Source organism: Salmo salar, chromosome ssa06 (assembly GCF_905237065.1).
Source record: "Salmo salar chromosome ssa06, Ssal_v3.1, whole genome shotgun sequence".
Classification (NCBI taxonomy): Eukaryota; Metazoa; Chordata; class Actinopteri; order Salmoniformes; family Salmonidae; genus Salmo; species Salmo salar.
In genome coordinates, this window is record NC_059447.1 from 57,816,769 (window position 1) to 57,835,708 (window position 18,940).

The following is an 18,940-nucleotide window of genomic DNA, read 5'->3' on the forward strand; positions in this document are numbered from 1 at the left end:
CATTTGCAGTGCATTCGGAAAGTATTCAGACCGCTTCCATTTTCCCACATTTTGTTATGTTACAGCCTTATTGTAAAATTGATTCAATGAATTACTTTCCTCAATCTATACACAATACCCCATAATGAAAGTGAAAACAGGTTTTTAGAAATGTTTGCAAAAGTATTAAAAATACTTTATTTACACAAGTATTCAGACCCTTTGCTCAGGTGGATGCTGTTTCCAATGATCGTCCTTGATATGTTTCTACAACTTGATTGGAGTCCACCTGTGGTCAATTCAATTGATTGGACATGATTTGGAAAGGCACACATAGGTCTATATAAGGTCCCACAGTTGACAGTGCATGTCAGAGCAAAAAACCAAGCCATGAGGTTGAAGGAATTGTCCGTAGAGCTCTGAGACAGGATTGTGTCAAGGAACAGATCTGGGGAAGGGTACTGAAAAAGAAATTCTGCCGCATTGAAAGTTCAAGAACTCGGTGGCCTCCAACATTCTTAAATGGAAGAAGTTTGGAACCACCAACACTCTTCCTAGAGCTGTCTGCCTGGCCAAAGAGCAATCGGGGGAGAAGGGCCCTAGTCAGCGAGGTGACCAAGAACCTGATGGTGAACCTTCCAGAGTTCTCCCAGGAGGACAACAATCTTTGCAGCACTCCACCTATCAGCCCTTCATGGTAGAGACGGAAGTCACTCAGTAAAAGGCACATGACTGCCCGCTTGGAGTTTTCCAAAGGGCACCTAAAGGACTGACGATGAGAAACAAGATTTTCTGGTCTGATGAGACCAAGATTCAAATCAAATCTATTTGTCACATACACATGGTTAGTAGGTGTTAATGCAAGTGTAGCGAAATGCTTGTGCTACTTGTTCCGACCATGCAGTAATATCTAACAAGTCATCTTCCAATTCCACAACAACTACCTTGTACACACAAGTGTAAAGGAATGAATACTAATATGTACATAAAAATATAAAAATGAGTGATGGCTGAACAGCATAGGCAAGATGTAATAGATGGTATGGAGTACAGTATATACATATGAGATGAGTATTGTAGGGTATGAAAACATATAAAGCAGCATTGTTTAAGGGGGCTAGTGATACATTACATCAGGATGGCAAGATGCAGTAGATGGTATAGAGTACAGTGTATACATATGAGATGAGTCATGTAGGTTATGAAAACATATAAAGTGGCATTGTTTAAAGTGGCTAGTGATACATCTAATTACATCAAGATGGCAGTAGATGGTATGGCGTACAGTATATACATATGAGATGAATAATGTTGGTTATGTAAACATTATCTAATATAAATAATATAAAGTGGCAAGTGATAAATTGATTACATCAGTTTTCCTATTATTAAAGTGGCTTGAGTTGAGTCAGTATGTTGGCAGCAGCCCCTCAATGTTAGTGATGGCTGTTTAACAGTCTGATGGCCTTGAGATAGAAGCTGTTTTTCAGTCTCTCGGTTCCAGCTTTGATGCTGAAAAACAGCTTCTATCTCAAGGCGAATAACAGATTGAACTCTTTGGCCTGAATGCCAAGCGCCACATCTGGAGGAAACCTGGCACCATCCCTACAATGAAGTGTGGTGGCAGCATCATGCTGTGGATATGTTTTTCAGCGGCAGGGACTGGGAGAATAGTCAGGATGGGGGAAAGATGGAGTAAAATAGAGAGATAATTGATGAATACCTGCTCCAGAACTCTCAGGACGTCAGACTGGGGCGAAGGTTCACCTTCAACAGGACAATGACCGTAAGCACACAGCCAAGACAGGATTGGCTTCGGAACAAGTCTGAATGTCCGAGTGGCTTTCTATCTCTATAAATTTGCGAAAGATTCAGAAAAATTGTTTTTGCTTTGTCATTATGGGGTATAATGTGTGTAGATTTTTTTTTTTTTTTACATTTTATAATAAGGCTGTAACAATGTGGAAAAAGTCAAGGGGTCTGAATACTTTCAGAATGCACTGTAAGTGCCTGTACAGTTACATGTTAAAGTCATGTTATTGGTGTGGCTGTCTTTGTCCATGTATACTGAACAAAAATATAAACGGAACATGTAGTGTTGGTCCCATTTTTCCTGAGCTGAAATAAGAGAGCACACATTTTCCATATGCACAAAAAGCTTATTTCTCTCACATTTTGTGCACAAATTTGTTTACATCCCTATAGTGTTCATTTCTCCTTTGCTAAGATAATCCCTCCACTTGATAGGTGTAGCATATCAAGAAGCTGATTACACAGGTGCACCTTGTGCTGGGGACAAAAGGCCCCTCTAAAATGTGCAGTTTTGTCACAACACAACTTGAGACATCTGTGGCATTGAGGGAGCATGCATATGGCATGCTGACTGCAGGAATGTCCACCAGAGCTGTTGCAGATAATGTTCATTTCTCGTTTTAGAGAATTTTGGCGGTACATCCAACTGGCCTCAAGCGTAGACCACGCCAGCCCAGGACCTTCACATCCGGCTTCTTCACAAGCTAGGTTGCATCCCTGAAAACCGGATGCATCCGCTTGTTGGCAACTCCACTAAGGGTGCCTAAATTAAAGATCACTTGTAATTCTGATTAGTAAGCAGCTGAGTTACTGCACACATTAAGGCAGCATTTCCCAAACTCGGTCCTCGGGACCCCAAAGGGTGCACGTTTTGTTTTTTGTCCTAACACTACACAGCTTATTCAAATGATCAAAGCTTGATTAGTTGGTTATTTAAAAACCCCTTGGGGTCCCGAGGACAGAGTTTGGGAAACGCTGCCTTAATGTGTGCAGTCACTCAGCTGCTTACGATAAGAATCTGCCGTTACTGATGTGATGGCGTGGATAGTTAGTATTGAGTAGATGCGAATAATTGGGAAACCCTGCATTAAGTGTTTGGGCAACAAGGAATACAGGTAGGACAGGCTGTCAAACAACTTTGCATATTGAGGATTACAGTAAATTTGGTACAGAGAAATGCTCGGAGGGAGTGTCTGTTGTAGGCCTTGCTCTAACAACAGTGTAGAATACACAGTGTGATTGGATTGACAGCAGCATGGTTGCAAAAACGAGATCTGTCAGGAATATATCATCAGATATTTGGCCAGGTCCCTAACTTGTCAAAGCAAAGACCATTGGATTTGAAGCAAACAGAAACCAGTCATTTATCATGTGGAAGTGTTAAATCAAGACTACATTTATTTACATTAATACAATAACAGCAGTTACATACACAGGAACATTGATCAAGCAGGCGTTGATTGGTCACATTTTCTCGACTGGTGTGATGCCTAATATTTTCATCCCGTTGGCCAACACAGTGCAGACACCACTGAAGAGCCGCAGCCTAGCCTGTCGACGAGGATGAACAAATTATCTGAATCATCATCTCAACGGTTTACGTCATGAACATGTTCCTTATCAAAGGATGGTACTAAAACCTGTTAGCAAAAGGTCAAAAGTAGATTTGTAATCTATATGGTTATGCCCATATAAAATACATTTTCCAAGGAAGGCCATTCACAATTAATGGATAGCATTGAATCTGAATACACCTGGCCCTAAATGCATCCATTGACTGAAATGACACTTATGCACATCAGGCTATTTGTATTGAATAAGATATATGAGCTAATTATCAGTGCTTATCTACCTGTGCAACAGCTTGAGGGCTTCCCTTCACTGGCAGCTCCCTGTGTGCTGACGCAGTCAGGTGACTAGCCAGGCAGGAGAACAAAGACATTTTATGATTAGGTGATAAAATAATATATTCATGTCCACACTGCCTGGATGTAAGACATTAAACACCCTGCTCCTTACCTCAGTGTCATAAGGAAGTTGACGAGATGTTTTGGCTGCAGATCCTGTACAGATTGGTATAGAACTTCGTCATAGCTGAAAATAGACGTGAATGATGTATAAATATTTTGATCACAATGGAACAGCATGTTTGGGTGTGACTGCATTTATTTAGCGACACTGACGTTTTCATCTGTGAGTACCCCACCCACACATGCTTACATTCCTCTATGATGTAATCAAATGCAACAGGAATGAGAGCAGGTTATTTAATTGGCTTCCAGCACACAGTAATTAGGGCTCAGAATGGTTCCTGGTTAGGGAATCATCCCGGCCCAACATGTAATCAGTGAAGAGTAACCCTGACCATTCTCCTGTGTGTGGGGTTAGAGGGCATTCGCTTACCGAAGGAGGTGCTGGAGTATCGAAATACTCCTCTGATCTAGAAGCAGTGACGGGTCAAAGGCACCTTCCTCTCCGTCGCCATACCGATGTATTAAACTGAAATGACAACAAGTTGTTGAGAAGTCAAGACAATGAGTTGCTTAATCAAGAGTCAGTTCATGTATTGTACTAACGTTCTATATTATTGAAAGTCCTGCAGTTTGTGAAATGATGAACGCTTCCTCATCACTCACCTACAGAGTCTGGCATGTGTGTACTGTAGAAACACCCCTGTATCACCTTGGGCCTGGAGGATCCTGTCCCAGTCGAACTTGTAGTCTGATCCTAGAGGCCCTTTAAAGTCCTGAGACAAGAAAGACAGAAAACAGGGTCATGCCTGAGCATAACCTGGAGCAATCTTCCATTGTTTTCATGCTTCAATAACCTATTTCCAAAGACACAGCTGTCGCTACACCTACAGAACCACACAGTGTTCTTACCCTTCGTTTCATACAGTAGGTAGGTTCGTTTGAAGAATAGGATGTTTGGTTGGTATGTCATATTCTTTAAGGTTGGGTAAAATTGGTTCACCTGAACGATGAGCGCGCTAATCCCCACTTTCTCAGCTGTGTCTTCTGGATACACCATTTCCTTGGTGGCTGAGGAGACATAGAGAATGTTAACTGACAGATTATTAATGACTAATAACTATACACCTAGGCTGAATCCCAAATGGCAACCTATTCCCTGCATAGGGCACTATTTTTGACCAGAGCCCTATGTCACCTGGTCAAAAGTAGTGCATTATATAAGAAATAGGGTGTAATGGGAATATTTAAGATGAATAAAGTTCATATTCAGTTTAGAGTGGTACATAGTTTAGCATATTCATATATTTTCCCTTTCTGTAATACACATGATTTACAGTGTTCTGTTTGTGACACTCGGGTTGATGGGCACTAGACTCAATGCAGTATGTTATGGATTCAACTCATATCTGTTGATAGTGATTGACGCCAGACTGGAGGTACAAGGACTCACTGAATATTATGGTATTCTGTGAAACGTTGTGTGATTCTTTAGCAGCTGAGGAAGTCACTGCCTTTTGTTTTGACTTCCTACAAGCCTATTGGGCTGGTGTTTACAGAACAGTTGCCTGACGATTATGGTACTGTATAATGGCCTTCTCAGAGAAGGCCAATTAGACATTTTCTCTGCTTCTGTGCTGGGTAGCATCTCCCTGTTGCAAATTGTAATAAACCCGATTCATTTTTGATTGACTTTTACCTGGGGCTGCCCTTCACTTTTGTTCACCTGGAAATTTCTATTACTTAGGGTTTCATTTGGGATGCAACCAAAATCTCTATAATGAATCCGATGTCATGTACTTACTCTTGGACTGGCTCATGTTCCTGAGCATCCTAACCCGGGCTTCATCCAGGACGTCTTCCAGGAAAACCACCTCTCCCAGCCTCGTCTTCATACCCTGCACCAGGCCAAATGGCACATGCTGGCACCTGCAGCCAAACAGATAAAACAATACCTACATATAAACTCAGCAAAAAAAGAAACATCCTCTCACTGTCAACTGCGTTTATTTTCAGCAAACTTAACGTGTAAATATTTATGTGAACATAACAAGATTCAACAACTGAGACATAAACTGAACAAGTTCCACAGACATGTGACTAACAGAAATGGAATAATGTGTCCCTGAACAACGGGGGGGTCAAAATCAAAAGTAACAGTCAGTATCTGGTGTGGCCACCAGCTGCATTAAGTACTGCAGTGCATCTCCTCCTCATGGACTGCACCAGATTTGCCAGTTCTTGCTGTGAGATGTTACCCCACTCTTCCACCAAGACACCTGCAAGTTCCCGGACATTTCTGGGGGGAATGGCCCTAGCCCTCACCGTCTGATCCAACAGGTCCAGACGTGCTCAATGGGATTGAGATCTGGGCTCTTCGCTGGCCATGGCAGAACACTGACATTCCTGTCTTGCAGGAAATCATGTACAGAACGAGCAGTATGGCTGGTGGCAATGTCATGCTGGAGGGTCATGTCAGGATGAGCCTGCAGGAAGGGTACCACATGAGGGAGGAGGATGTCTTCCCTGTAACGCACAGCGTTGAGATTGCCTGCAATGACAACAAGCTCAGTCCGATGATGCTGTGCCACACCGACCCAGACGGACCCTCCACCTTCAAATCGATCCTGCTCCAGAGTACAGGCCTCGGTGTAACGCTCATTCCTTCGACAATAAATGCGAATCCGACCATCACCCCTGGTGAGACAAAACCGCGACAGTGAAGAGCAATTTTTGCCAGTCCTGTCTGGTCCAGCAACGGTGGGTTTGTGCCGATAGGCGATGTTGTTGCCGGTGATGTCTGGTGAGGACCTGCCTTACAACAGGCCAACAAGCCCTCAGTCCAGCCTCTCTCAGCCTATTGTAGACAGTCTGAGCACTGATGGAGGGATTGTGCGTTCCTGGTGTAACTCGGGCAGTTGTTGCCATCCTGTACCTGTCCTGCAGGTGTGATGTTCGGATGTACCGATCCTGTGCAGGTGTTGTTACACATGGTCTGCCACTGCGATGAAGACAGCTGTCAGTCCTGTCTTCCTGTAGCCCTGTCTTAGGCATCTCACAGTACAGACATTGCAATTTATTGCCCTGGCCACATCTGCAGTTCTCATGCCTCCTTGCAGCATGCCTAAGGCACGTTCACGCAGATAAGCAGGGACCCTGGGAACCTTTCTTTTGGTGTTTTTCAGAGTCAGTAGAAAGGCCTCTTTAGTGTCCTAAGTTTTCATAACTGTGACCTTAATTGCCTACCGTCTGCAAGCTGTTAGTGTCTTAACGACCGTTCCACAGGTGCATGTTCATTAATTGTTTATGGTTCATTGTACAAGCATGAGAAACAGTGTTTAAACCCTTTACAATGAAGATCTGTGAAGTTATTTGGATTTTTACGAATTCTTTTTGTAAGACAGGGTCATGAAAAAGGGACATTTCTTTTTTTGCTGAGTTTACATAAATATAACATAGAATAAACATAGCAGATAAAACAACTGCATAACAGTGGAGGGGGGGGGCACACCAAACCATGAAACCAGATAGTCCCATAGTAAATCTATCTGTAGAAACAATCGATTGTTTGTATTGTGACAGCTGTGTACACAGCGTTACCTCTCAGCCCACGAGTGTCCCATAGCCAAGAGGATCTGGAACAGCTGCTGGAAATGAATCCCTTGACTTTTGTCTGTCTTCACAAAGAAACAAATGATAATACGTTTAGATAAAAGTTCATATAACACTGCTTTTTGTAGCCATTGCTGAGTGTTAGAGCAGTTTGGCCGAATGCTTACCACATAGATCATCTCATCGAAATTGTACCTTTCCTTTCGATCTATGGCTGCAGCAAGATCTCTGGAAAGACACAATATGACAAAAATGATAATCAAGACTCACGTGTCACTTGATAATTACTAAGGCATTGCACACCAGACATAACAACACTGTCAACCTTCTAAAGCAGCACAGACCTGGTGATATAGAGAGATGTCCCATCACTGCGTAGTACTGTGGAGTAGCTGGACATGTCTCCAGCTGAAGAGAGATCCACCACGCCTGTCCCCTTCCTGTTAACCGTTACACACACATACACACACAATTTTTTCACTATATACATATATATACACATATATATATGTATGTATATGTGTGTGTATATACACACACACACACACACACACACACACACACACACACACACACACACACACACACACACACACACACACACACACACACACACACACACACACACACACACACACACACACACACACACACACACACACACACACACATCACTTTTGTTTGTTAATTGGACACGCTTATTCTACATATACTATCACTGTTACCTGTGATCAATGCACACTTTTGTTTTATTTCTTATTCATTTCACATACTTACCTATAAATAATCCATAGATTATTTCTCTTCTTAATTTAACACGTAGTAGTACTAGATGTTGGGTGGGAATGTTTACTTAGTGTATGACATTTACCCAGAATTTTTACACAATGCTCTTTCATAACTCATAAGGATGTTTGCTTCCATGACATACTCTGTGGTTTTCAGCAGGCCTCGTCTCTGTAGCTGCTGCACCACCTCCTGGGCTTGCTGTTGGTGACAGGACTCTCCAGAGTAGATGTCAAAGTGAACCCCTAAGCGCTGAGGAACAGAAACACATTGCATCAATATTGACATCTGATAACAAAACGGTGTGTTACAAAGGCGCTGGCGCCTTGTGCACTTCCCTGGAATGACAACCCTGTCTGAGTTCATGTTAGGCAGTGCATGGACATAAACACAAACAGTGTTTGCTTGAGTAGTGTAAATTACTGTTTTAATTTAACAAAACAGTTTAGGCAGAAGTTTAGTCCTACAACAGCCTTTTGGCTAGTTGGTCAGAGATGTGCAGGCCGGGTCGATACCTTGTAGACTTGTTGGTACTCGTCCACTGTTATCTCTCTAAACTGTTTCCATAGTAACAAGGCCTGGTGTTCCTGCTGTTCCAGCTGTCTAAAGAACTCTCTGGCCGCCTGTCCTATGACCTCATTGTTCTCCGCCTCCTTGTTCACCTGAACGTAAACCTACAGGACATGTATACACACAAACAAACGTGTAAGGGAAGGCCGCCAAAGACGTGTCCACACCTACTGACATGACTGCATAAAAAAAACATAACACAAGAGGGCAGTGGTTCAACTTTTCTCTCAGAACTACTATGATTCTCAAAACTTACATCAAATAGATGTTGTAAGGGATTCTTTTTCAATTTCTCCTGACACCCAAAGAGCTGAAAGCCAGCTCCCAGCAGACCTAAAATACAAAGGCAAAGAAGAGGTTATGGAAACCTGGTCCCATTTCCCAAGGCAATGGTTTACTATACCTTTCAGCGAAAACTATCATTCTTTAGATGCACTATTGTAAAGTGGTTGTTCCACTGGATATTATAAGGTGAATGCACCAATTTGTAAGTCGCTCTGGATAAGAGCGTCTGCTAAATGACTTAAATGTAAAAATTCTTATATTCAAAAAGTTGTGGTACCAGTAATCAAATCACATATAGATTTATATTGCTGAAAGGTAGACTCAGTGATATGACGTAGGTGCCCAAAGTAAAATCCCCCAAGGATTTTGGGGAAGTTGAAGCTCGTTTACTGCGTTTCTACACAATTTATACTCTAAAATGCTATTTTGGAAAACAAAAAAAACTAAACAAAAATAACCCCAGCCATTAATTATCACCACAATATTAGGTCTTTAAACCTTTAAACCTAATATTGTGGTGATAATTAATGGCTGGGGTTATTTTTGTTTTGTGGAACGGCATATACAATGTCAACCACTACTCAACCTCCTCATAAACTGACTCAACTGAGGAAAGGCGCATATATTCCAATGTAAAATAGATGCATAATACACGCTATCAAGTCATATCAAGGCCGATTTCAAATGGCGACATCCAGGCGGTGCGTGAGTTTCAAGTTTGGGGAAGCAATTTTTTTCACCATAAAAATTGCACCTTTATTGTAAAGGATTGCATGCATCCATCATTCCATTTGCAAAATAATGTAAGATAGGTTACTACTCCTAATGTGACGAGTAGATTGCATAGTCATAATTTAGGCTCATAATATAGCTCAGTTCAGAACAATGCATGCCTGAGCACACAGTGAGTAGCCCTAATAAGAGATGTTTCTTCTTCTTCTTTCTTTGCATGGGAAGAACTTGGCATTTTATAAACACATTTCATGCAATTTTACTACACTTTATATGACTGGAGACACAAGGAACATCTTTTTAATACGACACAAATGAGTAGCTCACTCTGCTGATACTGACAAGCAGATCAGTAAAATACGACCTTGTCTTGAATGCAACCATCTAATATAGATCTACGAAAACAGAAGACACAAATTGTACAATATGACGTCCATCTAGCCTGGAGGAAATGATTGTCCCCAAAAAAACATTTCAGGTGTACTGATCCAATAATAAAGACAGTGATATGTGTGCACTCACTGTGTGTGACGTTGTGGGAGCGAAGTCTTGCACCTGACGCGTTGCAATATCTGCTTTGATGCTCGCGGCAACGTCATTTCACTGAGTCTACCTTTAAAGCTTCTCAGTCTATTCCTTTATGCTCTTCTTCTCTGCTTAACTCACCAAACTGCATGCCCCAATCTCCCAGGTAATTCACTCTAATGACATTATTTCCCAAGGATTCTTTCAGGTTGGCAATGAAGTTACCTAAAAATAACATTGTGCATTTTTCAGTCACAATAGATACAATATTTCAAACACATCCTGAATATAGCCTGAGGTCAGGAACAATATCAAAATGAACTCTGCCCTTTCCTGGTACGTTAAAGAACTTCAACTGAGTCTCACCAATAATGGTGGAACGCAGATGTCCAGCATGAAACTTCTTGGCAATATTTGGAGAACTGTAAGAAAAACAAAAGGGAATTGTTATCAATAAATTCATAAAAAGAAGGTAGCTATTCATTTAGTGCATGCCTCAACACTTTGCCTCAACATCCTAGACTCTGAAACAATACAAACAAATGGAAGTTTGAGAAGAACATATTTCAATACCTAAACTCCACCACAGTTGTTCCTTTTTTGAGGCCATTGAAAAGTTCACTTTTCACACCAAATTTGTGACGTTCTTGGCACAACTGCTCTAAAACTTTCTGAAACAAAACAAAAACAAATGTGTAGACTTCCAGATGGTTGTCTTGTTCAATTATATACATTCTATTCCTACACGCTGGTTGATAACAATATTTCAAACAGTCTGCAGTTTTCCGACTGACATGATCAAAATGAAAAGAGTAGGGAAAAAGGCATATTCACCTGTACTAACAGATTCCGACTAACTCTAAAGTGTATCACTCCCCGTCCAGCAAATATTTCTTCCACCACACTGTCTTGCTTTAACTGAAAGGAAATAGCATACACTGTATTTATGACAGGAGGGTGAAATCTAAATATCAGCGAAGTGTGAGTATGTGACTGACTACTAAACGTTTTAGGGTGAAGTTTCCCCTAGGTACCGATCTAGGATTGGTTTCTCCTCCCCCAATCAAAACCTTAACAATTAGTGGGGAAAATGTTAACCTGACCCAAGATCTGCATCTAGACTACAACGCTATTGGTCCCACCTGACTGGCCAGAGCCTCTGTCTGTGCCTGGAGGTTTCCATTAGTTGGCAGGATCCCATTCCTCAGCAGAGTGTTGACTGACAACCGGAAATCTGGGGATTGCCTGAGATGAACAATATCAGAAGAACCATTGAGAAACATGGTGACTGTGTAGTGATAATCATGTTTGATTGAGGGATCTGTAAGGACCAGACTAGGACTGAGACTTCATTCAGCAGATCTCTCTCTCCCTCTCTCACACACGCACACACTGGTGTAAAGTACTTAGTAACTTAGTAAAATACTTTAAAATACTACTTAAGTAGTTTTTGGGGGTATCTGTACTTTACTATTTATATTTTTGACGACTTTTACTCCACTACATTCCTCAAGAAAATAATGTACTTTTTACTCCACACATTTTTCCTGACACCCAAAAGTACTAGTTACATCTTGAATGCTAAGCAGTACAGAACATTTTTCAAATTAACACACTTATCAAGGGAACATCCCTAGTCATCCATACTGCCTCTGATCTGGCAGACTCACTAAACACAGATGCCTCGTTTGTAAATTATGCCTGAGTGTTGGAGTGTGCCCCTGGCCATCCGTAAAATAATTAAACAAGAACATTTTACTGTCTGGTTTGCTTAAAATAAGGAATGTGAAATTATTTATTCTTGTATTTTTTTATACATAACAATATTTTAGCAATTACATTGACTTTTTATACTTAAGTATATTTAAAACCAAATACTTTTACTCAAGTAGTATTTTACTGGGTGACTTTTATTTTTACTTTAGGCATTTTCTATTAAGGCATCTTTACTTTTACTCAAGTATGACAATTGGGTATTTTCCCACCACTGCACACTCACACTTAACTGTTTTTTGGAGACTGGGATAGCACAGAGAGCTGAAATGAAGGCATCTTCAGACCGTCCCAAAGCCCTAGAGAGCTAAACCAAGATAGGTAAAATATGAAAACTGCAATACACATTGTTGTTGTGTCAATTGAACCCCATAGCATAGATTATTGCTATGTTCTGAAGTCATGATTACCTACATTGGCCAGCTTGAAATATTCAGAATACTCCGCTATCAATGTTAATTGGCCGATAGAAATTATAGTTATATATTTAAACAAACCGAGGGCATCTTGGTTCTTAAGAATAAATAATGACAGGCACTAACATGCGGATACTATTTGCTAACATTATGTACTAAAGGAAACCCCACATAGCTAACGATAGCTAACTACACAAATTACACAGACCACATGCGACTACCTTCGATGCAATACATCTTCTGAAATAACAAGCCATGTGCATACGTCGACATCAATGCCGTGTTTTTATAAATTACATTCAATGGTCATAAAATAGATTATTCCATGTCACATTCATGCGGGCTTTTGCAGCTGATGACATTCAAACACTCATTTCCTGCTTAAGTGATCTTTGAACTCAACCTCACACGTTTCATCCAATCGAAGTGGTGTATTTGCCGACTACGTCATAGAAGAGTGGGCACGTTAGATTTCCACTTCCGAAGCTCTCTGGCGTCCTCTGTCCTCACACAGACTGTGATTCCAAAATGAAATACGCACTTGCAAATACTGATATATTTATGCAGTGCTAACTTTTTCATTTATTTTGTATTCATAGTGATACATTTTATTAAATGAATTGTCTCAAATAGGTCAGATATGAGTTCCAATAACATAGAATAAGAATTAAGAACATGTATATTTCTAAAGTCAATAATACACCTGATACTGTAACCACACAATTGCTATGAGAGAAGTGATTATTTGACCAGTAAGTAATAACGACAGGGTAGCCTATCACAGTGTTTTATATGTTCGAGAACATTAAGTCATAGGCTTCATGTTCCTTACACTAACCATGTTTCCATCCAACCTTCTTATGTAAGTAAAGTACATGTTGGATAAAAAAAAAAGTCATGACAGGCCTGATGGAAACAGAAAACATGTCAGTAAACTTTCCAAATGTCAAAAAAACTAAATATGCTGGACAAGGTGGGATATTTTTGTTGGTAAAATGTGAGAAATTTCAATGGAACGCTTTTATTGATAAAAATCATATCAAAGTAAACACAATGATGTGGCCCGGGCGCCAAAGACGTGGATGTCGATTAAGGCAGCCCTCCGCACCGCCCCGAGTCAGAAGGGTTGGGTTAAATGCGGAAGACAGATTTCAGTGGAATGTATTCTGTTGTACAACTGACTCGGTATCCCCCTTTCCCTTCCCACTTTGACTGGTTGGGAAAACCTGTAGTTTATTTGGCTACAGATTAAACTAATTATGAACTTCACAGGGTGGTGAAAATGCAAGGTGCTGAGCTTGATGCTCCATTTCAATAAATATCAAGGGTCTTATTCTGGTGACATGATCAGATGCTTGGCTGCCGTTTGAAAATGAACAATCTAATGAATTTGTCCATAATAATCTAATGTACCCACACTGGCTCTGCGAGCTGTTGCCTAGAGCACACATGCCAATATCAATGAGCACACTACAGCCATTTTTGTTTTGTTTTTTGAAAACCATCAGTAGAGCTGAAAATGTGACAGAAACCCATTTAACTTAATTTTTTTTATTCGATACATGGGAATTTAACCACAATATGTATTTGTATGTGCACTACGGCGTCACGCACAGCCTTTTATCCATAACATGTCAATTCGATGAAAACACATCTGGTGGGAAAAATTGACATTGTTTTTATGCAGATTATACAATATTCACCTGAAAATCTATCAACAATTGGATGGAAACCTAGCTACTGTGAACATTTTTAATGTGTTAGGACAAGATAAAATACCTTCAAATTACTCCTCCAACTGGTGGAGATGGATTATACACAGTCCACAATCAACACCATCAAAAGCAATCACTGAAGTGGAACCTCCTCCGGCACACTTGGAAGAGATAAATTGAACAGAGATGTCAACTACTCTAGCATTTTTTACTATGAAAAAAACAATGTGAAACCGGAACACCCTTTAATGTAAACCTATTATTCATTAGCTTTACCCAACCCAAGTCCATTAAGCTACATAGCCAATAAAATAAACAGGGAAAAAAATAAAAGCATATATATATTTTTTTTTTAAAGGATAACTGTAACAAAGGTCAGGCAAAATGACATAATTTACATAGGCCATTTACCATTACAACGTAACCATAACTGATAAATGCCAGGATGTCCTCTCCTGGAGTCCAGTCCAGAAGCTTCCTTGGATTATCTGCTCTTTTGTAGTGGACCACCCCTCCCAACTGTACATGTTGATTTGACTTAAAAAAAAAAAAAGGTTGTGTCTCATCATTTTTGCAACAAAGATACACGTTTATGGAACAAAAATCTAAATGTGTGGTGGCAGAGTCGTAGCCTGAGTGCCAGTCTGTTTATAATGCCAACTTCTTGTCACTCATTGTCTTAGCTTGACAAGAACAGCAATGTAGTTGGAAAGAGCACAAACAGATCTAAGACGAGGTTAGCAGAGTTGGGAATGGCAGGTCACTTTATAAAAAGGCCTAAGAAAAAAAAAAGCCTAATAAATATCAATACAGCAATTAAAACAACGGAGGCCACTGGTAGAGTAATAGGTAGCACAGGTCCATATATGTGTTGACAGCAGGAAGCACTCCAAGGTTTCATCCAAAATGGCACCCTATTTTATATATAGTGCACTAAGTTTGACCGTAGCTCTATGGGCGCTGGCCAAAAGTAGTAAATTGGGTGCCATTTAGGCCGCAGCACAAATACCAGTCGCCGAAGAGAACGTAGTTGCCACTGACAGAAGCTTGAGGCATCCTAAGCCCACAGGGGAGATATGGCACTGCTACAAGTCCAACTAGAGCCCCTGAGTCTCTGGAGAATACAGTTGGCAGAGAATCAAATGGGAAGCTTTCAGCAATAATAAAATGTGAAATTGGTATTCCATCAAATAGGAGGTTTCACTCAGGAAACATCTGGGGAGGAAGAGAGAGCAGCTATGAATACAGATTCATGGAACATAAAGTTCACAATACATTCAGCATGATACAGAAGTGACAGGGGTCTTTATAAAGAAGGGAGGAAGCATGTCAGTGTTTCCCTAGGTTTTTTTTTTCCTTTCCGCAGTGGCAAGAGTCACAAAGGGGGGGTGTTCAGGTTTTCACTCTCCAATCACAATTTTTACATAGAAAAGCAACACAATTGGATGTTCTAAGTACACAGCAATCCTAAAACCACACCAGGAGACCACATTCGAGGTATGGAAAACAGTAAGATATTTAGATTTTTAATGTTACCCTTTTATTCAAGTGCTCACGCACCTAGGACTGTTTGGTTAGCAGTGTTTCTGTAGCACATGTGATGGCATTTGAAAAACAATTGCCCATTGGATTGATGGAAATAATCATGATATAATTTTACCAGGTAGGCATAGGTTACTTTATAGCAAGTTAACATTTACATTTAGAAGGTTTTTGGGAAAGCCTTTCCATCTACCAAGACTTACCAGTAGAGTCGCTATATTTCCCCCAGTCAAATTGTAGGGGTGTGGGGGCAACAATTTAGCAGCGGCGGTGAGATGCTGCTAAAATAATACATGGGAAACACTGCACTGACAGAGGAAAGTTTATTACTCACAGCTAGCAGGTTGCTCTCCAAATCGCCGCATTAGCTGATCGTGAGTGAACTTAACGAAAGCATCATATTGCTCTGCAAAAAGAGAGAAAAAGGTCTGACAATAAATAGAGTGCTATATATTCTGCAGAGGTCACAGAAACAGTTTCTCCAACACACCTGCTAGTTTTGTTGTCAATATTTCGTCATATTCTTCCCTTATCTTCTCCTCTCGTTCTTTAAGTAGTCGTTCACAGATCATCCCAACCTGTCTCAAGGTAAATAGAGGTTGCTCTTTTCTAGATGGGGAGACGGCACCAGAAGATGTTCCTGTATAGAGAATAAGTATCCATTATCAGGGACAACATTCTCAAAACCACATGTAAAACTTGACCCGAAAAAATATTACATTAAATGAAGCCAAGCGACATACAACTGCAAGCTAACAAAAGGGATAACAATTGTTGTGAGGCAACCAATGGTTTCCATCTTTAGTCCTCCTGATGTCCTTCCTGAGTAAAAGCAGACTGGACATACCTGGCAGACTGGATCCATTAAGGATGGAGCTATGGGGTTGTGACTCCAGGGGACAACAGCCCTCGGTCTGCTGAAAGCTGTTCTCCAGGTGCCTTCGCTTCTGCATCCGCTTGTACTCTTGCTTGATATTGTGCAGGATTTGCTCTGGAATAGAAAACAAGGGCAAGACTTGGTTAGGGCAAGCTAATCAATCATTCCAAATAACAAATTGCACAACATACTCAAGCAATATACCTTGTGAGTCATCTTGATACTTCACTAAGTAACTAACAATATGACCTTAATTCAAGGACAAAGGCTACAAAACTCGAGCTATCCACTTCCATAGCAAATGAGAACCCCATCCCAACCCCTGCAGGATGCAATTCCACTGCACAGACTAGGGCATGTTCGACCAGTGGTGGAAAAAGTATCCAACTGTCATACTTGAGTAAATGTAAAAGATACCTTAATAGAAAATGACTCAAGTAAAAGTCACCCAGTAAAATACAACTTGAGTAAGCCTAAAAATATTTGGTTTTAAATATACTTAAGTATCAAAAGTAAATGTAATGGCTAAAATACACTTAAGTATTAAAAGTAAAAGTATAAATCATTTCTAATTCATTATATTAAGTAAATTTACAGACAGCCAGAGACGCACTCCAACATAATTCACAAAAACTATGCATGTCCACCAGATCAAAGGCAGTAGGGATGACCTCTTGATAAGTGTGTGAATTGCACCATTTTCCTGTCCTTTTAAGCATTCAAACTGTAAAGAGTGTCAGGGAAAATGTAAGGAGTAAAAAGCACATTATTTTCTTTAGGAATGTTGTGAATTAAAAGTAAACAAAAATATAAATAGGAAAGATACCCATAAAAATATATATTTTTTAAAGTAGTTTAACTAAACCTAAAGTACTTTACACCACTGTGTTTGACTAATATATTGCCAATATGGCTACATGCCATCATCCTGTTGCTGTTAATGAAGTATTTATCAGATAAATGTCTGGCAAAATGTAAAATGCTATTTCCTTCCAGTTCTCTGCTGCCAATGACTGGAATGAACTGCAAAAATCTCTGCAGCTGGAGACTCATATCTCCCTCGCTAGCTTTAAGCACCAGCTGTCAAAGCAGCTCACAGATCACAGCACCTGTACATAGCCCATCTGTAAACAGCCCATCTATCTACCTACCTCATCCCCATACTGTAATTATTTATTTATTTATCTTGCTCCTTTGCACCCCAGTATCTCTACTTGCACATCTACCATTCCAGTGTTTAATTACTATATTGTAATTACTTCGCCACCATGGCCTATTTATTGCCTCAACTTAACTAATTTGCACTCACTGTATATATACACTTTTTGTTTTCTTTTGTTCTACTGTATTATTGACTGTATGTTTTGTTTATTCCATGTGTAACTCTGTTGTTGTATGTGTCGAATTGCTATGCTTTATCTTGGCCAGGTCGCAGTTGCAAATGAGAACTTGTTCTCAACTAGCCTACCTAGTTAAATAAAGGTGAAATAAAAATAAAATCTATGCTAGCTAGCTTAGCTTGAAGGTTTAGCACCGGCCTCCTAGCTGCCGTTCGTTAGCAAGCTAGTTGAACAAACAGTTGTGTCTAAGTCACAGGTTTCAACAACAAATGCAAGAAGTGTTTACAAGTTTATCAGTAACTTACTGTAGCTACTAGTCAGGCATTTGATATTGCTTAGCCAACTAGTTAGTAGTTAGCTACGCTAACATAGCTAATCTCACCAAGGTGCCCTAACAACACCTTTCATTTATAGAGTCCCACTCACGCCTTAAATCTAGTAGCTAATAAATGTTGCTAACCCGTTGTGAGTCTGGACGACACTTCTCCAAATGGTGAGGGCTCCATACGCAGATATTTCTGGGGTGATGAGGTTGAGGCGGCTTGAGACATTGGGGTGCACCTCCTCCTTTTGGGGGAAGCCTGGTTCATTAATGGATCGAAATCCATAGTCCTTTTCAAAGTAGCCCCACAAGCCATTCCGTTGACAATATTATGGATCTATAAAAACGAGATAAAGCTGTGGTTTTCGCTATCAGAGGGCACACCAGAGCTCCTGTGACTGGGTCCCTCCGCTGGCTTTCTTCTCTGACTACCCTCAAGGGAAAATTCAGGTTATGCACAAATGGCTTCGTTTTTTCGCCTGTCGAGTCTTAATACCATCCAAAACGCAGACCCTGTAATGGCCTAATGTTAGAAGAAATTCATCCAATCAATTATTGTATGTGAATTATCATATAAAACCAGATGACAGTAGATTTCGGATAAGTATTTCCTTCTGCCAGCGCCCTCGTCAAATTCTCTCCTCGATGACAACCAACATGGCGTCAAAACAACGTTCATTTTAA

The 18,940-nt window shown here is 40.4% G+C and overlaps 2 protein-coding genes across 5 annotated transcripts; both read right to left on the minus strand.

The window, feature by feature from the left end:
• Window positions 1-3,163: 3,163 nt before the first annotated feature.
• On the minus strand, window positions 3,164-12,860 carry rars2 (arginyl-tRNA synthetase 2, mitochondrial). 3 transcript variants are annotated; one of them, XM_014204953.2, is made up of 20 exons: window positions 12,682-12,860; window positions 12,278-12,351; window positions 11,414-11,516; window positions 11,106-11,189; window positions 10,845-10,942; window positions 10,638-10,693; window positions 10,413-10,496; window positions 8,986-9,062; window positions 8,675-8,833; window positions 8,305-8,411; window positions 7,718-7,813; window positions 7,541-7,601; window positions 7,362-7,438; window positions 5,566-5,690; window positions 4,765-4,832; window positions 4,428-4,537; window positions 4,195-4,290; window positions 3,811-3,885; window positions 3,644-3,707; window positions 3,164-3,342 (listed from the first exon to the last, which is right to left on the minus strand). In XM_014204953.2, the coding sequence occupies exons 1-20, from the start codon at window positions 12,721-12,723 to the stop codon at window positions 3,256-3,258; spliced, it is 1,743 nt and encodes a 580-aa protein (XP_014060428.1). In that variant the 5' UTR covers window positions 12,724-12,860; the 3' UTR covers window positions 3,164-3,255. The 3 variants fall into 3 exon arrangements, with proteins under 3 accessions (XP_014060428.1, XP_045576723.1, XP_045576722.1); XM_045720767.1 differs by having other exon boundaries at window positions 12,271-12,351; window positions 12,682-12,855; XM_045720766.1 differs by lacking the exon at window positions 12,278-12,351 and having other exon boundaries at window positions 12,682-12,855.
• Window positions 12,861-13,995: 1,135 nt separating this feature from the next.
• Window positions 13,996-18,940, minus strand: LOC100379102 (akirin 2(1a)). 2 transcript variants are annotated; one of them, XR_006770081.1, is made up of 5 exons: window positions 18,395-18,940; window positions 16,565-16,708; window positions 16,208-16,357; window positions 16,052-16,145; window positions 13,996-15,390 (listed from the first exon to the last, which is right to left on the minus strand). XR_006770081.1 is itself a non-coding variant. In NM_001172485.1 (5 exon segments), coding segments are annotated over 5 exon segments (555 nt in total).